This window comes from Sceloporus undulatus, chromosome 1 (genome assembly GCF_019175285.1).
Source record: "Sceloporus undulatus isolate JIND9_A2432 ecotype Alabama chromosome 1, SceUnd_v1.1, whole genome shotgun sequence".
Lineage (NCBI taxonomy): Eukaryota > Metazoa > Chordata > Lepidosauria > Squamata > Phrynosomatidae > Sceloporus > Sceloporus undulatus.
This window is the reverse complement of record NC_056522.1, coordinates 209,984,721-210,011,513: the sequence shown is the minus strand read 5'-3', so window position 1 is coordinate 210,011,513 and position 26,793 is coordinate 209,984,721. Positions and strand designations below refer to the sequence as shown.

At 38.8% G+C, this 26,793-nt stretch overlaps 1 protein-coding gene across 8 annotated transcripts in view; it reads right to left on the bottom strand.

Moving 5' to 3' along the window:
• Positions 1–26,793, bottom strand: part of LRP2 (LDL receptor related protein 2) — a 200,915-nt gene that overhangs the window by 70,228 nt on the left and 103,894 nt on the right. For 5 of the 8 annotated variants that reach the window (XM_042450031.1, XM_042450041.1, XM_042450060.1 and 2 more), the window contains 18 exons: positions 26,060–26,288; positions 25,445–25,622; positions 23,426–23,554; positions 20,542–20,708; positions 18,209–18,352; positions 17,952–18,061; positions 16,579–16,756; positions 15,213–15,426; positions 14,154–14,393; positions 12,454–12,642; positions 9,642–10,562; positions 8,218–8,383; positions 6,241–6,399; positions 5,434–5,723; positions 4,096–4,299; positions 2,745–2,774; positions 2,398–2,640; positions 157–282 (listed from right to left, as the gene is read on the bottom strand). In XM_042450031.1, the coding sequence (XP_042305965.1) occupies positions 157–282; positions 2,398–2,640; positions 2,745–2,774; positions 4,096–4,299; positions 5,434–5,723; positions 6,241–6,399; positions 8,218–8,383; positions 9,642–10,562; positions 12,454–12,642; positions 14,154–14,393; positions 15,213–15,426; positions 16,579–16,756; positions 17,952–18,061; positions 18,209–18,352; positions 20,542–20,708; positions 23,426–23,554; positions 25,445–25,622; positions 26,060–26,288 (3,917 nt within the window). The remainder of the gene's footprint in view (positions 1–156; positions 283–2,397; positions 2,641–2,744; positions 2,775–4,095; positions 4,300–5,433; positions 5,724–6,240; positions 6,400–8,217; positions 8,384–9,641; positions 10,563–12,453; positions 12,643–14,153; positions 14,394–15,212; positions 15,427–16,578; positions 16,757–17,951; positions 18,062–18,208; positions 18,353–20,541; positions 20,709–23,425; positions 23,555–25,444; positions 25,623–26,059; positions 26,289–26,793) is intronic. The other 3 variants (XM_042450070.1, XM_042450078.1, XM_042450087.1) reach the window with 1 other exon arrangement.

Genomic DNA, 26,793 nt, shown 5'->3' with positions numbered 1-26,793 from the left:
TTAACTGGTATGTTCACATCACACATATATGCAAACTATGTCTACTGCAATGCTAAAAACAAAGAACAAAAGCTACAAGAATGTTTGGCTCTTGACCAGAATCAAGACAGAGGAGCATGAAGTGGAGGTGCATAACTGAGAAATCCATTAGCTTACCACAGTGAGTAGGGCTCTCATCACTCATGTCACCACAGTCATTATCTCCATCGCAAAGATAAGTCCGGGGAATGCATATGTTTGTGCTTTGACATTTTGTGTATCCAGACTGACAAGTACGTTCGGCTTTTAGAAAAAAGGAAATAAGAGGAGGAGTGAAGAGTTTAAATTTCTTCTTCTCTTAAAATGTAACATACCCTGGATTTTTAAAATTTGAAAGAAACCACAACCTGTTTTTTTTAAATAAGTGTTGTTATCTGGGACTCAGTTTCAAATGTACTGTTACATATCATGCAATTAGTCTGAGAATCATTTAATACACATTTTTCTCTGAGGTTAACAATTAAGCAACCTGGTCACCATTCAATCAGTTGTTCTCAGTATAATCACAAACCAAAAATAGTACAGGTATTAATCCACTGATAAATGCTCATAATTCAAATTACATAAAAACTAGTTAAACATGATTATGGCTCTCCTGTTGGCTTTCTGTGGGTATATAGGGATAATTATCTAAAATGCAGATGTCAAACAAAAATATTTATCAAAATAATACTATACTGTACATTTTTGTGCACAGTAGAAATTCTGTGCCTCACACAAAAGGGAGAGTAAATCATACATGGCAGAATGCAAGACAGCATGAGTGGTTTTCTGCCTGCACAGTAAGACTTTTTCCTCCTGTCCTCTGCCTGCAGCCCCCATCCACTGCTTCCCAAAATCTATCACCGAGAGTCCCTCAACCCTCCAAAGTAGATTTGGAGAGCATGAGGGAAAGGAAAATGACCACACTATAAACAGATGAAGCTAAATGGCTTATTTCACCATGATAATTGAACAATAGCAATGGAAACAAAGATCGTTTGTCATCAATTTCCCGTATTATCCATCTTATTAACGTTGTCACTTTAAAATGTTTTACAAATATATCATAATCAGAAAACAGTAAATCTTTCATTCTGAATTGTTGCCCAACTCTAGCTAGGCCCTCCTTGTATTCAAAATGATCACATGAACAGTAAAGGTTAAAATCAATTCCCTTCTCCTTTCATTAAACATTAACTTGCTGTTCTCAGGATATTTCTCTTTTCCAAGAACATCTCCCTCTTAATTCAAATCAGTCTCCTTATTAGAAATAGCTCCACTGCTTCACAAAGCAACAAATAAACACCAATGCCATGTTGATTAAGTTTCCCACACACAGCAAACCCATTTTGGCTTATGTAACTAGCCCTCCACTGCTTCTGAAATACCAAGTCAAACAAAGCCTTTTAGCTTTGTTTTAGCATATTATGGCCAGAGAGCAGAACCATTTCCCCTTTTTTGCAGTTCTGGGCAGGCAACAAGGAAAGGACACCCATAGAGACTTACCACTGAATTATCAGTAGGCAGTCTAGGTTTGGCTTCATAGGATATATAAGCTTGACTTATGGTACATGCTAAGGAGTCCAACTGAACACAGTCAGGACCTACATTCACATAAAAATATACTGCACATGAGAAAGAGCAGGGACTACTTTTTGACTCATGAAAAGGGCATTACTTATCATTCTCTTATTAATCCAGGGGCCTGTTATCAACAAAATTGTTTGATGTCACTCTATGACTGGCTGGTTCTTGATTGTGTCACTTGCATGAAATAGAATTTATCCAATGGAAAAGATGTGCACAGTATTATACTTGTCTCTAATAAAGAATTGTTGCCACACATGTAGAAGGGGAGACATCCACTCCTTTCCTCTTTCCCACTTCACTCACTGATTTCTGTACAGCACCATGACATCAAAAATAGTGTCATGGCCCTTGCCATCATAGTAGTACTGATAACCATGGCTTCATAAAGAAATCAAGGCCAAAAGATAAGAATACAATTTTTACTTATTTTGTTTCTGGGTAAAAGAGCCACGGGACTAGTTACAATGCAATTATCATTCAATGGGAACATTAATATATTCTATTGAAAATATATCAAGAATCCCATTAATTTCAATAAATTCACAATCAGGTTGGTATTGAACTGTACACTAAAGGTATGCTATATAATCCAGTCTAAATCACCACATCCTTGACATACAAACCGATTAGACCATTTCTGAAATGGCAACAGATAATAAAATAACATCCAATCAGTTTTCAAGATGCCTGTAAATTCAATTTGTGTTTTAAAAAAATATTAGTTTCCTCTTCTGTAGCCCAAAGAATCAGATCCTAAAGGACAATATGTAGTTTGAATCAACTTACGGCAATTTCTCTCATCTGAAGTGCCATTATCATAACAGTTGTTTACACCATTGCAGACGTATTCAAGAGATATACACCTTCCATTATTGCAAGTAAATTCTGTGTGGGAGTCACAAGTTCGGAACAAGCAGCCCACCTCATCACTGTTGTCTCCACAGTCATTGTAGTGATCACAGCGATAAGCGTAGGACACACACCGCCCATTGCCACAGGTGAAAGCTGTTGGCTGACAGGTATGAAAGGCTGAAGGAGATAAAAGTGACAAAGAAATGTCATTGACAGAAGCGAAACTAAAGGCTTTGACAAAGACATCTAAAAAAATAACACAGTACTTGGGTTTGTTTTACCTGCCAGAGCAAACACGGCTGCAAAACGGACTGCATGTAAAATAAAATATACATCTAGAATCAGTCAAACAGAAAGCAAGTTTTTATTTTTGTTTTTATATGGACAACTGATACAGATTATTACAAATTCCTACAAATCCCTTCTTGTCTTATATGAAAATTTAGCGAATGAAAGACAAGTACAGATGGTAGGTACTGGGTTGTTCGTAGTTAAAACATTGGAGATTATCAGACGGGGGATGTGATGTCCTTGTCCAGTCCTTTTGTCGTCCTTGTCCCATCTTTCCCATTTGATTGCGGGAAGGACTTTCAGATAATATTGCATTGATCCAGACATTGTCCGTCTGGGAAGTGCAAATGACAGCAATTGCATGAAAGACTTTCGTATGATGTTGCACTGATCCTGCCATTGTCCTATCAATGGAATGGTCCCATTCTTGTCCTTCATTTTGCATTAATGGAAAAACCCATTAATGCAATTCTACTTCACTGACAGGTTTATGACAGGATCCACGCGTCAAGTGTGGATGTCTTTTCGCACAATCGCTGTCACGGACTGGATAAGGATGGGCTTTGCTCCCGTCCCCCGTCTGATAATCTCCATTGCTATGAAGTTATAAAAAAATTAGTAATTAAAAATTCAATGGAAAACATTTCTCTCTATCTGGTAGACTATATTTTATGTTCCATTTTATGGGTCCTAGACCTCTGAATGTCAGCAGAAAGGGTCAAATGTTTTCTAGCCTACTGTCCCCTTTACCTACTGTGAACACTGCTATCCATACACTTCCACATCAGCAGTCCTCCAATGGATGGACAGCTGAGCTACCAAGATGGAAGTCTGGACCAATGGCATGCAAGGTAGAAAGGGAAATAAAGGCTGACTTGCTATGCCATTTAAAATAATTTATGAAGAAATAAATAGTGTTGCAATAATGTAATTATTAGTGAGTTGAAGAAGAAAAGCTAATCATTTGAATAGCTCCCCTATCCCCACCCCCATTCACCTTCTTGTTATCCTTCTGACTTCTAAAATTGGGCAAATATATCCCACACCTTACTGAAATTAGTGTTGTATTTCCCCCCTGCAACTGAACAAGGCAATTTAGTTTCAACAACTTTATACCATGCTTTCCATACTGATCCACAGAACAGTTTTATCAGCCTTTCAATTTTCCACCATGAGAACTGCATTTTGAATTAACTTTGCTCTTGTACACAGATCCAGTCACTGAGCCAACCATTCTCAAACAGAATAGATATTGGTTATCCCCTTTTCCTTCCAAGACATTTTCTACCAAATCAATAGCAACTGAGCAAGAGATTCTGATTCAGTCATAGAAGTGCTTACCACACACACTTTCAAGCTCATCGCTGCCATCCCCACAGTCATTATCATTGTCACACATCCAGCGCTCTGAGATGCACCGGCCATTAAGACAGGTAAAAAGTCCTCCTCCACATCTGGTGCCATTGTCCACAATACAATGTTTGTTGTTATTAGCTAAATACCAGCGTCCTTCAGAAGGGCACTGACACTCTGCACCAGCTGGGCCTGTATTTGATTAAACAAACAACCACAAAATATTAACAGAACAACACCGCTGTCTTAAATGCAAATGCTAATGTTAAGTCTCTAAAAAGTTTTCTCTCTCTTTCCTTCTCTCTCACTCACTCTTTCTCAAGCACACACAATTTAGGTACATTCTCCTATATCACAATAGCCTCTGTCTATTAACTATAATATTTTGTTCATGTACGCTGTGCCCAATAACAAAAAGAAATCCCCCAGACTTTAGTGTTTTCAGGACTGTCTTTTTTATAATTTGTGCAGTGTGTGTACTACTGAGAATTCTAGGAAGGGCTTTATCCATTGTTCTTTGCAGCTCATTGTGGCATCTGTGCCAAGGTGCCCCCCCCCCCCAAACTGAATTATCACTAACCGAATTCTAAATGGCATCTATGGATATTTAATTGCCAACTTTAAAAGCAGACAAAGATAAAAGGGCAGTTTTGAAAACTGATCTCCTAAATACAACCTTTGCTGGACTATATTATAAGCACTGTTGTTGACATCTATGACTAGTATGGAGAAACTGGATGATAATTGCAAAGAGAGGAATGCTGAAAATATTTCAGAAACCACAATCTGGACTTTTTATTTGTAATCCATTAGCACAAATGTTTTTAATTCTTTAGAGGTATGAAGAAAAACATATATACACACATACTTGGAAGGCTCTGTTTACTTTGACAATGGTTCTCTTCCTGCGTCCTGAGGGCTTGCATCCTAGTCTCTTCAGAATAGGTGACCAAGGCTTGTACCCAGGAAGGGAAAGGCCAAGGTACCAAGGACCTGAATCTTTTCAAGAGCTACTACTGAGATTGCTTCAACCAGTTTGATAATTTTCCATGACTAATAAACAGACCCCACATTCACCCCCAGTTAAAGTATCAATGCCACTACCTGACTGTCAAGGCCCAGCTATCTGTATGCACATGCACTCTGGCCTTTTGAAACTGCATTCTGACTGCCTAGAGCAAATACATACTAATAAAATTATCCAAACCAGTACTGTGCAAAAATATGAAATAATAATTCTGTGAGCTGATTAGATATTTTGTTTAAACCCAGCACTTTTATCCGAATAGATGTTCAGTTTGGTATTCTCGCTGTCAGAGATTTTACCTGGTACGCAGATGTGACTACAACCACCATTAAACTGGTTACAAGGATTGGTACACTGGCGTTGCTTGCTTTTGGACCAAACATGAATATCCATTGGTCTGGATGGTAGGTTTGAGATCATAACAATCTGATCTGATCCATCATATTTGTTGGCACGGTAAATACTCCGGGTATTCCAGTCTGTCCAATAAATGTGTTGATCAAACAGGGTCATCGCAAATGGATACAAGGCAGTGCTAATAATAACTTCACGATTCGCACCTGTAATGGAGCTGCGCTCGATCTTCTGTCTAAAACAAGTAGGAAATATCAGCATTTGAAAGTAAATCATTCTAACATTCCACACATTTTAAAAGTTTCTACAAACGTCATGGGGAAATTATGACAGATACATAAAATCTCATTGTTGAGTTAAATTAAAGACTCAACAATGTATGGCATTGGATGGCTCATCAGAAATAAATTTTATTGATGTCAACTGTCAATGGGGCTTGCTCTCAGGTAAGCGGGTACAGCATTGTAGCTGAAGTCTTACAGATGAAGGTGCTACAAAATCCACTGCTGTTAATTTTAAGACATTTCTGTAACCTGTAATAATCACATGGCAATCGATATTATTAAGGTTATTAATTTAGATCATTACCATTAGCAAAGAATGGAGTTTCTACTGAAGGATGACATATTATTTACAAATACACCACATACACCTGTCAGGCAGAAATGCTGGAAGTGCTTATAGTATTTTTTTTTAAAAAAATTTAACCAACCAAGTAACTAACTCTAAACAAGTGAAATACAAATACATACAAATTTGCATCAGCCCAATAAAGCTGCTGCTCATCATAATCCAGTGTAAGTCCATTGGGCCACACCAAGTTGGTGCCTATTATGGTGGTCCTGAAGTTTCCTCCAAGTGTTGCTCGTTCTATTTTAGCGCTGGCACTCCAGTCAGTCCAGTACATGTACCTGTTGGTGACACAGTTGAAAAAGGGGCCTTGATGTCATATCATGGAGCCAGAAAAGGAACCTACTTTCCAGACATGAATGGAAAGGATTTATGGAGAGAAAGTTGAATGGGAAGTTGAAGGCTTTCATGGGCGGGATCCATAGTTTTTTGTGGGTTTTTCGGGCTACGTGGCCAAGTTCTAGAAGAGAATGTCAGGGAGAAACTCTTCTAGAACATGGCCACATAGCCCAAAAAACCCACAAAATACTAAAGTTGAATGGTTTATTCTATGACTTGACAAGAGAGACAGGGGGCAGAATATGAAAGCACGCAGTATCAGGCGAGGACACCAATGATTCGATTTGACTTTATCTAATTTGTGGCTTACCAAATACTCCCTTGTGCCAAGCTACAAAACATGGCACGCTGAAATGCTGAAGAGACATTATAAAATGTTGCACACAGCACTTTGTGCATGGTCAAACAAAGGCTTATTTCACCCAATTGGGTGGTTGGATTTGTCACATTCTGGTTCCATGACCTGGCTCTCTTCACACTCAACCACACTTGATGCAGCTTGTAATTATTATTCGCGCCTTCCATCCAGTTTACCTCATTGCCAAGTAACTGGCAAAGAAAAAAGTAAAAGCTAAGGAATGACATAGCAGTAATCAGAAAACCATTTTATTACGTTGCTCAGCTGGAAATCATGGTCAGAAGTCAAATGAATTAGCTGTACAGCCACACACCAGAAAGAGCAGTTCAAGTATTTAGAAGCAAGATCCCATCGTTCCTGAAACAAGGAACTCCATTCTTCCTTGTAAGGTTCATAGGCTATAGTAACCATCATTGCTCTTCACAGAAAATCTCTATATTTCACTGTGTAACCTAAGCACGTTAGAAGAATTCAATCTACCTACCTACACAAATTTTGAAAATGAGTGTGTGTACACACACACACACACACACACACACACACTTTATCATGCTGTGTTTTTATTAGTTCTAAGCCTTAGAGATGTGATATGATACTAAACTAGCTTTAGCCAGTGCGCGCGCGCGCGCGTGTGTGTGTCTTCAAGTCGCCCATTGAATAATGGCAACCCCGTGGATTTCACAGAGTTTTCTTAGGCAAAGTACCCTCCAAGGTGCTTTTCCCAGTTCTTCCTCTGAAATATAGCCTACAGCACCTGGTATTTGTTGGCATTCTCCTGTCCAAATACTAATCATGGCTTACCCTTCTTAGCTTCCAAGATCAGAAAGGATCTGACCCAACACAGAACATAGAACCACACAGAACCCATAGACATCTTCCCACTGCTGGCTTGGCACTTTCTGAAGATCACTTGCTGCACTACAGGTGTGAAATATTATTTTTTTAAAGTTCATTCTCTCTCTATTACTGTCTCGCTCTCTCTCACTCTCTTTTTTAGACCAAGCCACACAGAGATGAGACAAATGAGAAAGCAGCAAGTAAAAGGAGCGAAATCCTAGCTAATGCACAAACAGCTCAGTGAGGAAAACAAGCCACGAATGGAGAAATGTATCAGTGAAGCAACTATAACATTAATTGAAGGGAAACTGAGCAATGCAAGAAGACACTCGTTCCACCCACTGAATCAAGTGTGGACCCAAGCCTATGACAGGACAAATGTGTCTTACCCCAGCTAAAGGTCGTGAAGATGCTCTGAAGCACATAATTCCAAATATGAAACTGAGTAGAAGAACAAAGAGAAGAAAAGGGTATTTGAAAGATTCCCATATTAATGTTGGGAAGAGGAAACCAGGGAGAAAGCAAGTGATAGACACTGTTTAAACATGCAAGAGGTACTGCTTACCCTTGGCAAGGATCCAAGACAATGGCCCTTGGTCGTGGAACACGAGCCACCACAGAATGATTGGAGCCATCCACAGCCACTGAACTGATAGTCTGATTCAGATAATCACTGTAATAAAGTCTCCTGTTGATCCAATCAAAGGCTACGCCATCTGGAGTTCCCAAACCTTAAGATACATGAAATGGCACAACATAAAGAACAAATAAATTTCTGCATGAAACTGCTGTCTGATTAAGCACTATTCCTTATATAAAACCCCATCTTAATTTTCACTGACATCAGTGAGAAGTCATCTGTTTTTACAAAGACTTGAAAAAACAGCTTTTACTCTGTAAATGAATGCAATTAGCCTTCATGCTTGGTGATAGGGTGAAACAGACTTCTTGAAACTTTGGCAGAAAAGCATGGCTATTATCTAGTTTCATGGCTTCTACAATATACCAGAGCACTTGGTTGTTGTTGTTGTTGTTTTTCAATATATAATTTCTTCATGTATTTTTCCAGAAACACATACATAAACATGACTATCTGTAGATGTATATATGCATATCTATTTTTGCATATATGTGTATGCATGTAAACATATGTATATTTCATGCAAACAGAACTGTGACCTTTTTAATGCTATTAGCAACAATCAAGGAAACAATTAATTTCCTCAGAAAAAAAGCATATTTCACTGAATTACAGTGACCTAATTGCATGCAAATCAATTTAGGACTGTAATTTTGTTTTAGCATAATCACTGACACGGAGTATTTTCCTGGATCAAAAAATATTAAAAGTTCCAACAAAAAGTTAGAAAACATTATCAAATTTATTCAGACTATTTACAGTTTAGTATTATAACCCAGAAATATATAACAAACTCCCTTCTGAGTATTTACAAGACATTTTCCTAGGACTTCCAAGACACATGTTTCAAATTAGAGCTGTACATCCCAATTCTAATTATATTTCAAAGTAAATAATGACCTAAATCCAATTAATAGTAACAACTAGAGTAGACCCATTGAATCAATCGTTTTACAAAATGACTTACTATTCAGTAATTGATTCAATGGGTCTACTCTAGTCAGCAACAGGAACTGAGCTTTAATAATAGTTAGTAATTGTGCTGTACAATTATTATTTTATTGGTTTTTATTATTTTATATTGGTCAATGACTGAATAAACGAATTGAATTGAATTGAGCTGAGCCCCCATCTCCAGAACTGATAGGGATGTTCTATCCAGAACTGGGGATGGCGTCTGGGTGGCCGGCATGTAGATGCCATGCCCCCACACCACCCCCATGCCAGCTCTTTATGCCAGACTGTTGAGGCCATAAGTGACAATGACACCCTTAAACTTTCTTTTGAGGAGATATTCATCAGACTGGGATGCAAAATACTTCTCCTAGTTTATGATATTTAATATTTACCTGGTGCCACAACAGTGGGGTTGCCAGTTCCTGAATAGATACTAATGTAACTGATTCTTCCCGTGCCTGCTGGAGAACTCTGAGTGAAATAAATGATGTTGTTCACACTGTCATAGTCGAGAGCTACTGCAGTCCTCATTACATTCACGGTACGGAATGGAGGGCTGTGGTTCTCAGGATCCAGATGGATGCTTCTCAGGGCGTTCTCCAAGGCAAAGACCAGGTAGTTATCCGTTGAAATGGAACACCTCTTGCCATCGTTTTCTAGCACTCCAAATGCACATCCACACCTGGGTGTTTGTTGATCAGGTAGTGCAAAACACAGGTGAGAACAGCCTCCATTGTTCTCCAGACATGGGTTGAAGTTGACATCAGCAGGCGACCGTGACTGATAATGGCTATTGTAAATGGTAACATCCCTTAGCCAATTGATGTTGTCTCTTATAACTGTTGGCTGTTCAGTATTTCCTGGTTCCTTACTGGCCTGGAAGATTTTTTTCAAGTTCCTATCTACCCAAATCATACTGTTTTCAAAGATAGTAATGCCATAAGGAGTTGGGTATCGGCTGCCATAGCGGACAATTTCAGGCTCTCCACCATCATGTGAAATTCTTCCGATCATATCTAAAGAATCATCCACCCAATAAATATAGCCAGTGCTATGGTCTACTGCTAAGCCACGTGGTGTGACAATACCTTCAGATAATAGCACAGTCCTGTTGGTGCAGTCAAGAAGTGAGCGCTCTATTTTGGGGTTCTGTCCGTAATCAGCCCAAAAGAGATATCTGTTTTTGGGATCTACTACAATATGTCTTGGCATATCAATAGTGGTTTTAAGTAGTACACGGCGATAAGTTGTATTTAAGCGCAGAACTTCTATAAATGTCTCTGTTACAAATGCATTTGTAAAATAAAGATTTTCTGTATATAAAAAATAAATAAATTACACTGAAACATATTATTATCAATACAGTTTAGATTTTAGTACAATGAGCATATAAAATAAAATATATTAACACAGTACAGAAATTTTAAGAAACACTATACAAGTTAGGCCCTATGAAGCTATGATGTTGAGTAATAAATTATTTTCCTTATTATGGCTTCTATCTTATAACTGAATATAAAAAAGGGATATTCTGCCAACTCCTCTGACCCAACTGCAGGGTGCACCCTCCCCCACACACACACATTTACCTCCCAAATACCTACATTTTCCTCTGCACTCCTTCTCAAAATGGTAACATCAAGTGACATCACAGCTTAAACTAAACATTTTTATACTAAATTTTATTTTAAAATTACAGTCTATGTTAAGTAATAGGATCTGAATTTTGACACAGAAAGCTCATGAGCTTCAGATTGTAAGCCTGAGGGCAGGGTTTGTCTAATTAAAAATTTGTAAGCTGCTCTGAGAGCCTTGTGGCAGAGAGCCTTTGTGGTAGAAGAGCAGGATAACAATGAATGAATTTTGATCTTATGAAAGCATGCCTATAATGGGAAAATACAAAAATTAAATAATTCAAGCAGTCAGGAAAAAAGAAACCATTATAGTTCTGCAATTGTTTAGTATGAAGTGACCAAATAAAGATCAACTAAAACTTTAGCTCTGAAGCAAAGCTGGTAACAGTGGGACTTTACAGAAGGATCTCTGGACAGAATTATACTCTGACCTATTTTGTACATTATTTTGTTGAGAAATGTACATTTCTTATTCTCCAGAGACCTAATGAATGCATTGACACAGAGGGTAGGGCATCACAACAAATTCCAGTTTGAAAGGTTCTTCAGCCTTCTTGGGTTGTGGTGATGAGCTGTAATGGGCTAGAAAAGCCCAAAGCTTGGAAGAGGTTTTGTAGAGGATGCATTGTCCAAAATACCTCAGCCAGTATGATGATGCTGGCCAAGAGATTGGACATTGTTCTCCAACAGAGTATCATTGAGGCTGGATGGCCATCTGTTGGGGATGCTTTGATTTGGATTTCATTCATGGCAGGGGGTTGGACTGGATGGCCCTTGCGGTCTCTTCCAACTCTATGATTCTATGATTCTAACATTTCCAAGCTCTAATTTAAAAAAGCCACAGAACGGTGTCACGGGTATGAACTGTAAACACCCCTGGCAATTCTGGCAATTTATTGCTCACTCTCTAATACATTTTGCAAACTCAACCAACAAGACTGCATCTGCACTGCAGAATAAATGCAATTTGACACCTCTGATGAAACCAACTGTAGTAAGTACATTTTCAGGCTCCAGAACAATCAACACCCTCAGGCTGCATCTACATTATACTGTCAGAGTGATAGTGCCACAACAAACTACAAATCCCAGGATTCCATAGGATGATGGCATGAAGGTTAAAGCTGGGTCAAACAATAATAATAATAATAATAATAATTATTATTATTATTTGTATACCGCCCTATGGCAAACAAATCCGGGCGGTTGACAACTGCATTAATTCTGTAGTGTAGTGGCAGCCAGAAGAATAAAAAACAAAGAAAGGGGGGGGGGGGGGAGACTACATAAGTGACAAAAATTTTAACTGGAAGTATGAAGGTTCTGTCGACAGATCAACAGAAGTGATGTAACTATTCCATATACTCATGTCCTTAGAAACAAACTAATCAATGTCTTCTATGATAAAATCCGATACATACATATTAATGAGAAAGACCCACTGATGTAAATGAGACTTCCTTCTAAACAGAATCCAGGGGCTTTTAAATTAATCTTTATTATTACTTACGTTTAGGTTATTGAGTTTTTGTAAACAGAAAGAAGGGTGTTGTACAGAAACAGTACTTACCTGCTACCCAGTCAATTGCAATGCCACGGATTCCATTCAGCCCTATTCCATTTGTGATGACATTTCTAAAATAGGAGCCATCTGGCTTGATTTTACGTATTGCATTTTGGGATGGAAATCTGCTGCTAAAGTCGCACCAGTAAATGAAACCAGAAGGCATATGGACATCCACGTGGAGTACATTTCTTCCTGAAACATTTTGAGTAAGGAAGCACATCATTTATCTTTATTTCAACGTTTTGCTTTAGGAGCAGGGAAGCTCCCGCCCAAAATGGTGAAATGGAACAGATGGAGCTTCCATTCCCAGAATAAACTTTCAGTCTCAAGTCAGGTGTTGGTGCAACTGTTCTGTTCCCTTGGGACTCTCATCCAAGCTTCCCCTTACGGCCAGTTATCCAGATTTGATCCTCTACCCCTTTTAGACTACAAAATTAGACAAGAAGAAAAATTCAAGGAGAATAGGCTATCAATGGTATATTGCCTGCACTGTCAAAGACAGTGTGTTCCTCTGTATATTCATTGTTGGGGAATGCAAGATATATGGAACATTTGCACTCATGTTCTAAGGGTTCATTTCTCATTCTTTCCCAACAGAATGTTGGAGTCCAGCATTGTTCTTCTTATGTCCTTACTGTGCAATTGCATAGCTGATTCCACAGAAAGCCTCCATCACAGTGCTAATGGCCATCAGAAATAGATATCATTGTGACAGAAACTCTGCATAAGACTTTGTACTTATTAAGCAGATTTCATATGTTAGAAGTCCAAAGCACACTTTAACTGCCCTAGCAGTTCCCAATCCTGGGAATTGTAGTCAATTGTGGCACCCGAGCTCTCTGACAGGAAAGCCTAAATGTCTCACAAACTACAGTTCCCAGAATTCCCTAGCACTGAGGCAGGGCAGTTAAAGATGTATCGAATTATATTATTTCTGCAGCATGTTTTGGACCACAGTTTCCTCCTGTAAGCAAAACCCATATCCAAGGGTAGCCATGTTGGCCATATAGCAAAGTACAATGACATCCAAAATCTGCAGAACAGTGATATTTTTTATTGGACCAACCAAAATACACAATACACATGTTACAAGCTAACCCAGAGAATCTTCATACAAGCTTTCAAAGCTCCACTGACTTTTTCATCAGGTAAAGGTGTTAAAAAGAAAATGCAGGCCTGTGACTGACACTGTCATTTTTTTTTTCTTTCTTCTGAATGATTTTTAACATTTTTGCCTGATGAAGAAGCCAGAAGTGTCAAAAGCTTGCAACATGTATATTGTGCAAAACTAGATAGGTCTTTAGCCTGACCTAGCATGGCTCTTCATATTTTCTAAGAATTACAATTAAATAACAATATGGTACTGTTGTTTTGTGGACTTTGGATGTTATTGTATTTCTGTAGAACTGTTAAACATTCATCACTAGCCTCAGTGTCCACTGAAAGATAGAGGAAGGCAACAATCTGCCCTTGGTTCCCATGTTCCAGCATAATCTCCTTTATAAATTTTAGACAAGCCAGTTTAAACACTATATAAATGTTATATTTCTGCTGAACTAATTTCTTCATCAAACTTTTTCTTTCGGAATATGAAATGAATGCATATTTTACAAGAATTTCACAGAGAATTATCCATCTGCAATGGTCGATGTATGACATCATGCATAAAAAGATTTTGTTCATCTCTTAAAAGCATTATCTACCTCTTCCTGCCAAGGGGACCATGGCTTCAGAATGATCTGACGTCTCTAAGCTAAATCCTTTAATTGCAGACAACATGGATACGACGACAAAGGAACTGTATGGGGAGCAGGTCCTATTATCAGGATTTAACCGAAAGCCAGTAGCACAGGCACAAGAGAAGAGCCCTCTGGGGACTGGCAGACACAGATGCTGGCAAACCCCCACATTGTTGCTGCAGCCATTTGAGGAACCACCAGAGTCTAAAGTAAAGGGAGACAAATGTCAGTATCGAAATAAAATGAGTGGAATGTTGCAGTCATCCAGAAGTGCTAACAAAAAATGCTTTTAAAAAGCAACAAACACCTCAGCCTGCAAATAAAAAAGCACCTGCCCAAGCTACTAGTGATTTGCAACTGAAAAACAAGATGCTACTACTCTTTCCCCCAGCTGTGATAAATAAATACCATCAAGTATAAAATTACTAAATAATCTTTTGTAATCAACCAGTTAACAATGAAAAGATTCAGGATAGCTGTATATTAGACAGTCATTAAAAATGAAACCACAGAATGCCAGCTTGAAAAGCTCTCTCCACATCCATAGGAGACGGATGGGGAGGGGTTTTGGGTCAGCAGATTGCTGGAATGTTACCTGATGCTGTTAAGTACTCAGTAAGCAAGATTCTACTTTACTTCAAGTGTTTTATTTTGATAATCACATTCTATTATGGGTTTTTTTTATTGTTGGCACTGGCTGATTTGTTTTGATAAGTTTTTAAAATTATATAAATAGATGAATTTACAGATGAATAAAAGTAAAGCTAAAATCAAATTATTCCAATTGCCTCAGCTCACTGTGCATGGATACATTGTTTCTCCAGACCAGAAATTTTACAATTTTGCCTCTGTAGTTCCTAAAGCAGGAGTTGAAATTATTCTCTTTGTAATTTTAGTTTATTTATTCAATTAATTATTACTTAAAGTAAGACAGTTGGTTCAGACAAATAAACAAATATATTCAACAGCCATCAAAATTAGGGCCTTATGAGAAAGTGTTGACAAATCATATCATATACTCACTGTCTCGATAGTATACTCGGAGACATTTAAGTCCTGAAATGTTGTCTCTTAGAATCACTTTGTTTGCTCCAGTGGACTTGTCAACCCGCTCAATGACCTCATAATCCCGGTCAGTGTAGTACAGAAAAGACCCATAGACAGCCACTCCCCAGGGGTGAGAGAGATGGACTACCACAGCCATCCGATTAGTGCCATCCACATTCCCTCGTTCAATCTAGGAGGTTAAGGATAATAAATATTACATATGACAATGAGGTTGGAGCTCTAATTACAAGTTTTATGTCTGAAATTAAATATGTGTATCAGATTTTGATAATTAATTCTGTTCCTCTCCCATCATTAACTAAACCTGGACTCCCCTTCTTCCATGCAATTTCATTTCATTTATCTGCTCCAGTCCTGGCCAAATGTTACACGTTATTGTCAGGTTATTTTCCATTTAAGACAAGCCAAGGCTAAAGCAAGCAGATCTCAGCAGAACTCAGCCCAATCTTGGATCACATTTTGAATCATTGAGAAACCTTGTCGAAAAAAGTATCAAGCCAGAGAGATACGTTTGCATTCTAGGACTTTTCGGTGCAAAGTTCATTTGTGCAACCGCTTTCCATTTTTGTTCATAAAGTAACATTTTGTGAAGGAGATACTGTATTTTGTGTAAGATACACTCTTTTTTATAGAAAAACATTGGTGTTTATGCCAAAAGCAAGTCCTGTGTGCATATGATTATTCACAAAAATAAATAAATAAATAATCCTGAAATACACACACCCCCTCCATTGAAATGCACAATACCCCTCATAATCTCATCCAGTGGGAAGAAAGCATTTTAGAGTATTCACTCTGGAAAGCAAGAACAAACTAAGCAAAGATTTACATCCCTAATAGGCATGGAAGAGTGATTCTGGAATTCTGTGAGATCTTTAGATTCAAAAATAGAATGCTAAGTTTTAAAAATTCAATAACTGCAAATGTCAATATGACAATCCATTTAATGTCTTGACTCCTTATATTTTTACTGCCTCCCATATATTCACTACAAATACACAACACTGCTTCATACAGTAGTTACAGTACTTCATACAGTAGTTACTGCCTAGGATTGCATGTAATTCCACACATAAGGATTGCTCTGTTAGACATTCCTTATGATAACTGTGATTCTAAAAAATTATCGTACAGAAATTTTCTATGCAAAATTTATTCCAACTCTGTTACAAACTACATACTGAATTTATGTAACAGATTTTTTCTTCCTTCGAAATACTAACCATTATCACCATTCCTACTTGAAAGCATGTGATTCCACTATGTTAGGCTCCAGAATTCAGGTGCATAAATATACGTAAGAATGTATGTGTTTACATACCACTCCAGTGCTTGACACCGACCAGTACAGCTTTTGTTCCTTGATATCAATGGTGATGAACCCCACATGGTCTAGATTACCAGTAAAGAGGGTTCTAATATCTGAGCCATCCAGGTTGGCACTGGCAATCTTTGCTGGGACCCCACTGTCAGTTCCTTGGTCTGTCCAATAAAGCTTCCTGCAACACAGGTTATCTCATCACCAAAAGATCAGGTATGACTAGTATCTGTGAGGGTTCTCAACAAGCAAAGTGTATATGGATTAAAGAGTCTGATTTAACAGAGCAACAGAATTGCAGTGTTATGTTTCTGCTGTTGCTATGTGCCTTCAAGTTCTCTGGTTTATGGGGACCAGGTTTTAGGATTTTCTTGGCAAGATTTATTCAGCGGCAGTTTGCCCTTGCCTTCCTATGAGGCTCAGAGAGTGTAACTTGCCGAAGGTCACTCTGTGAGTGTGCATGACTGAGTGGTGATTTGAACCCTGGTCTCTCAGAGTCCTGGTCCAACATTCAAACTGCTACAAATCCCTGGCTGTCCACAATCCTATGTACACTTCCTTCAAAAGGGGGGGGGGGAGGGGGGGGGGGGGGGGGTGGCCATTTCCCCTTCCTCCACAAGCCACATGGTAACCCCTAGCACAATCAGAAATGACATTATATCACCTCCAATCTCAGGAACTGTAAAAATACAGATAATTTTGGTGTGTTACACAGTTAATCTTAAAGTCTCCAAGGAAAATGTTTAAAAAGAACCAATTTGGGAAAGACTTTTTCGTCTTGGTTACCTGGACACATTAAGTCCACCTTTATTCATGCAGCCAATAAACAGGATTTTAAAATCTTTCCCAAAAGTAGCGTTGTAAATCTTTGCTTATTTTATTCTTGCACATGAGAATGAAAAAAAGTGGATGAGATTATACAAGAGTTTTTGCACATTTTGGAAAAAAATCATGTATATAAAATGCAAATTTCACACACACACACCACTGCATGTCATGTATATAGAGTATATTTTGCTCCCATCAGTGCAAATGCAATTTCTGTAAAAGATCCTAAAATGTTTTTTTTTAAAAACCCTAAAATGCACAGAAGCTTTTATAACATGTTGAGAAATCCTTTTCTCATAGAAAACAAGAAAATTGTCAAATTGTCAAATCAAAAGCTACTGTAATTAAGGAGAGAACAGAATAAAAACTAACACACAATACAACTATAAACACTGACTCTAATGTTCCTAACTGCAAAGGTGAATGAAATGGCAGATCATTTACCACTTCAAAGTCTTGCCAGCTTGTACTGCTCAGCGTGGTGGAGGGGGAACTTTAATAAGGGTTAGTAAAGCCTTATTACACCACAATCAATTTACTGAACTTACCCTTCAATGGGATCAACAGTTAAACCAATGGGTCTTCCAGATCCAGTAGGAGTACCATCATTGGTAATCAGAGTTTTTCGGTAGGTGACTTCACTATGGAGTTTCAGTACCTACAGAACACACCAAATCTGTTAATAAGGCTCACATTAAATTACAATTCCCATGCTTTCTAGTGAATTTATAAGCTACTTAATGGCACTGTTAAACCAAAAAAGACTTTGATCCTAAAATTCATAGCTTTAAGTTGCTATGCTTACCTCAATGGACTGTGTATCAGGATTACTGTAGTAGAGATTTCCAGATATCCAATCTAAAGCTAAGCCTATAGGAGTACCAATAACAGCAGCTGGGGCAAAAGTTGTCCGGTTTTTACCATCTGACTTCACTCTATGAATTTCACCCTTAGGATAAAAAATTGTAAAGAAAACATCAAGATACAGCACAAGCAAGAAAATCTTGTACTAGTCTTTTCAAACATATACAGTGCGCCTGCATTATAGGCGGGCGCGCTATAAACAGCTTTGAGTGTACGCGGTAAAGCTGCGCAGGAGTGTGTGGGGCACATGGGGCGCGTGCCCATGGTGCACACGCCGCTGAGCTGCTGCGCCACCACACTCACGAGCCCTATTCACTTGAATGGGGCTCGAGCATAGGCAGAATTCACCTTACGAGGGGAGGTCTAGAACGGATCCCCCGCGTAAGGTGAAGTTCCACTGTATAGACAATAGGCTGTTAGGGGCAACAGAGAGGAATATTTTGATCTGTCATTTGAAACTGCAAAAGAACCTTAGGAAAATGAATCAAGTAAAGAAAGTAAAATAAGATCCAATACAATCATTTATGTGTTTATAATATTCTATTCCAAAGTAAAAACCCACTGAGCTCAATCTATTTCCAGGTACATGTGCACAGGATTGCCACCACCATCTGATGTTTTCATTTAGACTCCGGGCCAAAATAGAGATGTGGTAGGGGGGAAAATGGAGGAAAGAAGGGAAAGCACAACGTGCAGAAATAAATGAAGAAGAGGCCTGAAAGGTATTCTGAGGTTATTTTGAGATGATGTGAAAGAAGGTTTGGGGTTTTCATTGGAAATATTGAATCAGTATCCATTCATCTCTTGTTGGTATAATTTCAGTCCTCCAAAGTCTTGCTTATACAATTCTGGCAGCTGTAACCATGTATAGAATCACACTTATTTCCTCATGGTTCAATTTATCTTCAATGACATATGTTATATGGATAGTGAAATTAAATGAATTAGCAGTTATGGTTAACCTGTCCATGCATGTTAACAGGAAAACTGCTCTACAATATGAGGGGAAACGGAAGGAAGTTTCAAAATTATGAAAAAAAGGATAGGCAGAACCTATCTAAACTTACAAACATTTTGGAATGAATATGTTTACATATATAGATATATACAGCATGGAAAACAACTGAATGCCCCTAGTAGGATAAGTTTTGATTAAGTTTAAAATGGAAGGTAAACATAGATATGTATGAACTAGATATAGAATCGATAATGTTTGAATATACAATTTGCCTTTGATTTTTATGTTACATTAAAACTCAATAAAAATAATTTTTTAAAAAGGAAATATTGAATTAGAATCACTCTTGAGGAAGAATTGTAACTGTACACCTATGAGGTATCTTCTGTTTCCCTATACAAAACAACAACCAGGTAACATATTGCTCCCTCTTTCAGAGAAAATCAATCTTGGCAATCAGTTCTGACTTTCCATCCCACTCATATTTTAACGCAGGACTGAGCAGCCAATGAGAGTCAAGAGGAGGAGGACTTAGTAACTTAAAAAATTAACAGGCCAAGATCACACTATTATTGCATTAGCAGCAAATCATTTATATTTTTAAAAATTACAAAAAATCTAAAAAGGGCTTCAAGAGTGTAAAGCATACAAAACAGAGCAGGAAACACAGCTAGTCTCTTGGGAAGTCTTGTCCTCTCTTCCCAAGCACTGGAAGTAGTCTGATGCTTCCCTGACCAAGGTTTCCCCTGGAATCTCCAAAGGAGGGACAACAAGACCACACTGATACACCCATTACTCAATTATCTTCACAATGAAATGAGACATTCACACTCAAATTAGACACAGAACCATAATGGGAATTATTTCCAGCACCAATAAATAAATAAATAAAATTCTCAACAACTCCACCTTAAACACTACCAAGAGATCCACAACGTCATGTGATAAACTTGAAGCAAAAGCAGGATTAAACCACCTCTACAATAGTACAACAGCATCATGTGAAAGTACCAGTGAAAGATGTTATAAGTACAAGATTTTTTTAATATAGGACTAACCCATTTGTCAGCTTTTACAAATTAAAAATCATAAAACTAAACAAGAAGTAAAGCTTTCGCAAGATGACTGACAGCATCATAAGATGATATTGTTTTGCCAAGGTCAGGATGAAAATTTAAATAGTGACAAAAATGTGTTGTACCCCATTCAAAAATCAGCATGACCACCTACTCTACAGCCTACAGCATCCGGCTTTTGCACCAACATTAGAAAGCAGAGCCTTTTCCAATGCATACAAAGTAACTGCATTTACTCACCGGATTTTCAACCCAGTAGATCATCTGTTCTGAATCATCAAAGTCAACATCATATCCATTCTGGACTCCTGCTATTGGAACCATGGCATCATTGGTCTTCTCCGCAGGATCCAGAGAAATGCCATAGATTATATTATCTCTTACAGCTATAAGGAATGGTTCTTCAACTGTAAAACAGTATCATAAGCAAGAGAATTGTACTCCTCCACATTTCCTATACAGATAACAAAATTCTGTGGTTTGTTAATCCCTGGGTTTTTTTCTAAACCAAGCAAACAATTTTAACTTATGCTCATTGAAATACACTCAAGTCTCATAGCAAAGTGCCATAGATAAAGTGAAACTGTTTGCCCATGCAGCCAGTATGCTATCTTCTTTGATGGGCAGTGAATCTTCAGTCTGAAACTTGGATCCTTTTAAACTGGAGATGTCAGTCATCAATTCAAATTTTCAACATCCAAAGCATGTGTTCTAACACTGAACTATGGATTCGTTCTTCCTCAATGTGTTCAGTGTCCTCAGAAGACTAACTATGCAATTGGCCCGGTATAGATGGGTCCGAAAGGGTGGGCTGGGGCCGCCTTTCGTTGCTGCGCAGCAGCGCCACAGCAAACAAATTCCACGGCGCTGCTTTGCAGCAAAAAAGGAACACTAAAAGGCAGCTCCTTTTTGTGCCGCCACAAGCAGCCTGGGGCAGCGCAAACACAACGCTGCTGCACTGCTCCTTTTGGATGCAGCGGAGCAGCAACATCATCGCTACGTGTGCCGTCTATACAGCGCTGTGCAGCAATGACACCCTCATCATGTGCTAGGGTTGCGGGGCGTGTTGGCACTCCATCCCGAGGCAACCCTAGCATGTGACGAGGGCGTCATTCAGGGCCTGTCTGTACCGGGCCATAGTCTACTTCAAGTCATTGTTCAAAGGTGCTTCCAAAAGAGACCCAAAAGCAGAGCTTGGTCCAATTATTTTCTTTGACCATGCTGGCTAAGGGATTCTGGGATTTGTGGTCCAAAAAAGTTAGATGGCCAAGCTCTGCTCTGGTCTGCTTTCCCAGCGACTTCCACATAATTTAGTACCTCTTTCATTTCTAAGCACCAAGCCAACTTGGAACAGGCACCAAGGATGTGAATGCTGAAAGTACCAAGGGGACACAATTTCCCCTTACCTATAGAGTTATTCTGTTATTAGGAGTGCAGCCTATAACAGTTACCCAATTTTTGAAAGTCCTGAAAATCTAAGCTACATTAAGATGCCTGGGTTCAAATCACAATATCTATACAACTGTATACAATGCAACACAAATGTTTTACTATCTCCCAATGAATACTGGGAAACAAACAAAAAAACATTAAAGGGTTGTGTCATGGATCAAATTGACAATGCCAGAAAAAGAGAAGAAAGAAACAATTAATTTAGGAACCAGCACTTTTCTGTCACTGTAACAGTTTGTAATATTAGCCCTATCAATTACCTATGGAAGATTTGGCAGTATCACTGTGGTTAAGAAGAAACAATGCAAGCAAAACTTCAGTTAGCACAGTTGCTGAGAATTCCTATTAACAAGCTAAACTAAACAATGTCAGCAAAGATTACAGTCATAATCAATCTCTGAAAAGGTCATGTCCCCATTCACTCTAAACATTAATGATAATTACCATACTTCACAATGAAAGGTGTTGGCATTAAAGGATAATGCTTAAGTTTGCTAATATTTGACCTGTTATATAAAGATTACTGTAAACCATAATGCTAAGAAGTCTGTTTACATGGAACCCACTGTCTTCAAATATTTATTTGATTTACATCCTGCCTTTGTCCCAAAATGGGATTCAAATTGGCTTACAATATAAAGTAAAATGAAAGAGCTAAAACAGTATGTGGTGTGAAACAGTATGTAGTTAAAAAGCATTCAACAATCAATCGAATTAAAACAGTACTTTTAAGAAACTAAGGGGTGAAACAGACCGCCCATAAGGGGCAGACTGAGGCCAACCCAGCACCACAGCAACCACACACACACACACACAGCCCCAATGTGCCCCGCCGCTGTTTTAAACTGGCTTATGAATGGGTTTTTCCCACTCCTTTTCAAACCAGCTCTTTTGGGTTGGGGCAGCTTCAGGCTGCATTCAGTGCGTGTGTTGTCTAAACACCATGCCCCCCAACGCAGCAAAACAGTGCCACTTTTGGCCTGTCTGTTTTGGGCCAAATTTAAAAACAATTAAAATACATGTCACATATTTAAGAACAGAATACTCATTGCATATCCCTCTACCCCAAAGAGTTAAAAGGCCTGTTTAAGTAGGAAGATTTTTGCCTGCCAGCAAAAAGAGAAACAAGAAGGGCCTGCCAAGCCTCCTTTGGTATGGTCTTCCATAGCCTAGGAGGAGCCACCAAAAAGGCACTCTGGTATGTCTTTACCAGACAAGACTGGGAATTTGTTGCCCTTCCCCCAAAATCCTAAAACTCTGAAATGTTTATACAGGGTAATACAGACTTTCAATTAGTTTGGACCTAAGCTGTACACGGTTCTATAAGTAATAACTAGAACTTTAAATTGGGCTCAGAAAAGGCCAGCCAAGTTCATATAACCAGCTTCAAAGATGCTTTCTCCTGCGCAAATATGATTAGATTGGGGTGCTGAATTGTGATCCTACACTCAGTTAGGAAGATGACATTCCTACTGATGTCATGTTGACCATAAATTAGGAAAGTTATAAATTTGGCCATAAGTAACTATTTGACAACTATTCAAGTCCTTTTGATTTCAATCAGTCTAGAAGTATTTTTCCTCTACACTTTACAAGATTCTAAGACCAGAAAAGCCTTTAAAATGGCATATTTTCTTTCTTTTCTTCCCAACTACAACTCTTGTGTCCTCACCTCTCATGCAGTTCACATGGTCAGGGGAAAGAATCCACCCAGAAGGACAAGCGCAAGAATAAAAACGTGGTCCCGACGAAGAAAGCAAACACAAATGGCTACATGGAGATCTGTCACAGAAATTGATACCTGAACAGAAAAATAGGAAAGTTAGCCAAGACCACAACAGCAAAAAATCTGGCTTTCTATACCCAACATTGTCAGTAGCCAACTCTATGTCTACACCATGACCCAGAGACCCTAATTTGTACTGAATATTGGTACTAGAGTACTGGTACTTTTTCCTATCAATGGGAATATTCACTTGGATAGCTTCACATTGGTAATGGATGGGCCTGAATCCAGCAACAGAGAGGGCCAGAGCATAAAGCAACCAAACACTCTCTCTCTCTTGCTGCCACACTGCAGAATTCATGCAATTTTACACTGTTTTAACTCTCATGGCTCCATCCTATGGAATCCTGGGATTTGCAGTTTGTTATGAGACCACAGCTGGGACCAGAGCGTCTATGACACAGAAGTTTAAGTATCCTACAAATCCTAGATTTCCACAGCATTGAGCCACGGGAGTTAAACTGCTAAACTTCAATAATTCTGGGGTGTAGGTGCAGCCTATCTCACTCTTTCCCTTCTTCCTCAACTAGTAGACATGAGGGGCAAAGACAGATTCCTGAGGAGCCATTAACTGCTCAATTGCAAAAGGCTTTAATACTAAACCACTGATCACACAAAGTGAAGCCTCAATTTCATTCCCTGGTCTACATTGCTGAGACAAGAGTAGGATTGTTAGAGGCAAACTTTTGAAAAGCGTGGTTACCAAAACTTGCTTTGTCTTACAGCTTATACCTTACTCCCTCCTAGTCTTTAGATTTTCTCTGACTTAGGCCCAGAACAGACTGCTCCAGAAGGGCGGCCTGCTGGCAGCCTACTTCCCTCCGGCGGGACACTACAGCCGCTAAACCATGTGGCGTCCCTTTGGAGTAAAAAGAACCCAGGAAAAAACAGGTTCTTTTAGAGCCACCGGGCGGGCACCACAAGTGCACCAATGGCTGTGCGTTGCTTACGTAAAGATGGCAGCCCCCATGTGGACAGGAGGCCGTCATCAGGATGCCACCCGCACATACTAGGGTTAGGGACCGTGCGGTTGGTGCATGGTGCCTAACCCTAATATTGCCGCCACCACGCCCTTTTACCCTGTCTGTCTTGGGTCAAAGAAAGAAAGGATGCTTTTCTGGGCCCTTTTTTCAATATGGGCAAAAAGCACCAGGATGAATTATCCCCATCTCTGAAAAAGGTATGCCAGCATGTAGGGAAAGGAAGGCAAATTTCTATAAATGAAGGAGCAAACCCTTCCCCATGCCATATATTTCACTTGCGCTCTGAAAATGAACTGGTTTCTTCTGGCTTTCAATTTGATTGACATTTGTAGTGTTTTCATCAGTTCATTACTTTTTATTTTCTGGTTTTTATTACAGTTTGGGTTTATTCAGCACTATTTTATGAATATCTATTGTTTTTCTAATTGGAGAGCTTATTTTGTAATTACTATGAAAACAGAGTGTATATGAATGGTTTTAGAGAACTAGCCTGTGAAAGCACAAAGGAACAAAGGCTATATGCCAATCACCACTAAAAACAAAACTACCACATGCACCACAAAGGAAAATCCCTTCATATAAAAAGACATCTTACAAATTATCCAATGAACTCTGCTTCAAAGAAAGCACTAAGAATAATAACTCCAGGCAAAAACATAACGAGCAGAAGTCAGACTGAGAGAAAGCTGACTATATCATACTTTTTTTAAAAAATGTACCCCAGCTAACATTTAACATTCAGAAGACAGTCAGTTTCAGAAAACAGCATAGCACATGTGAAAGTAGTGTAAGACCCTCAAGTTGTTTTAATTTGTTCACTTTAACTGCTGTTGCAATTGGATGAATCCAAATCATTATTAATGTTTATGAATATTTACAGATCTCTGTTTTTTGGTTGCCAAAATTAGCTGGCTAAGCTTACCAGCTGGCTGTTTCACTGGGTGGACTGCAACAATGCCCAGAGGCTGGTTAACATTATAAATCATAACTGATTGATTTCTTCCATTCCACTTGTTGGCTCGAATTACTCGGTGAGTGTAACGGTCAGTCCAGTATATAAAATCTTCAAAGAGAGTAAGGGCATGAGGATGCTGCAATACCTAAAACAAAAAGAGGGCAAACAGTTCAATTTTATTATAGTTTGCACTAAAAAGTGACACTGATGAGTACACAGGAAGCCTTAATTTAAATCTGCTTGATTCAAATCTGCTTCAACAGAATAGATTTCTGTATTCTGAGCAAACCTCCTGGATCATCCAGACTTTGTTCTGCTTACCCTGTGCTATTCATCCTAAATTCTTGTCTTCAGGGTCTGACACTTAGCCAAAAAAAACCCCACAAAAAACCCACTGGACATTGGGTTCAGAAATTTGTTGTGGCATAATGGATAGTTGTATGCACATCAAGTCCCTTGGCATCCATGAAGCAGATTGAAGCTTCTGCTTAATCACATCAGACTACAAAATCAGACAGAAGAGCAATCCATCCACACACACACACACACACACACCCCTTTACTTTATTTTTTTTCCCATACCAGGTCACTTGCCACGACTTGCTGCCTATTGTTTCCATTGTAATCACAAAAATCAATGTAGTCGAGATAAGCATCTGCAAAGTATAGGAGTTTGTTTGGGTAGTCAATGGACAGTCCATTGGGCCAATAGATCTTATTACTGACAATGGTGGTTCGTAATGTGCCATCCATGCTCGCTCTTTCGATTCGAGGATTCCGGCCCCAGTCTGTCCAGAACATCACATGAGCACTGTGGAAAACAAATGATTAACCATCATAGGAAACAACAACCACACAGTATACTGTACCTAGAAATATCAAAACAGGAACAACTTCATTGTCAAAAACTACAACTTTTTTATGTAGAGAAAACTATTGTGGTATAATGGCTAGTTCTTAAAGTTCTCAGGTAGGAATCTGCAAGTGCATAGTTCAGATCTCTCATCTGCTATGAGCTCGTTCAGGAATCTTGAAGAAGTTGCTCCCTCCCTGACCACCCCACCAATGTAAGGGAAAATAATGCTCACATATATTACAAAACTATTGTAATATTACAACCTTTAGTGTCTTTTACTTTAGAAAAAGGATTAAGTAAGAGGGGGCATGACAGAGGTAAATGGTGTAGAGATAAGAGAAGTTTCTCTTCTTGTGTCACATTATTAGACCCTGGGTCATCTACTGGAGCTGGGTAGTGGGAGACTCAGAACAGATAAAAGAAAGGAAATTTATTGGCACAAAACATGGGGATGGCCATC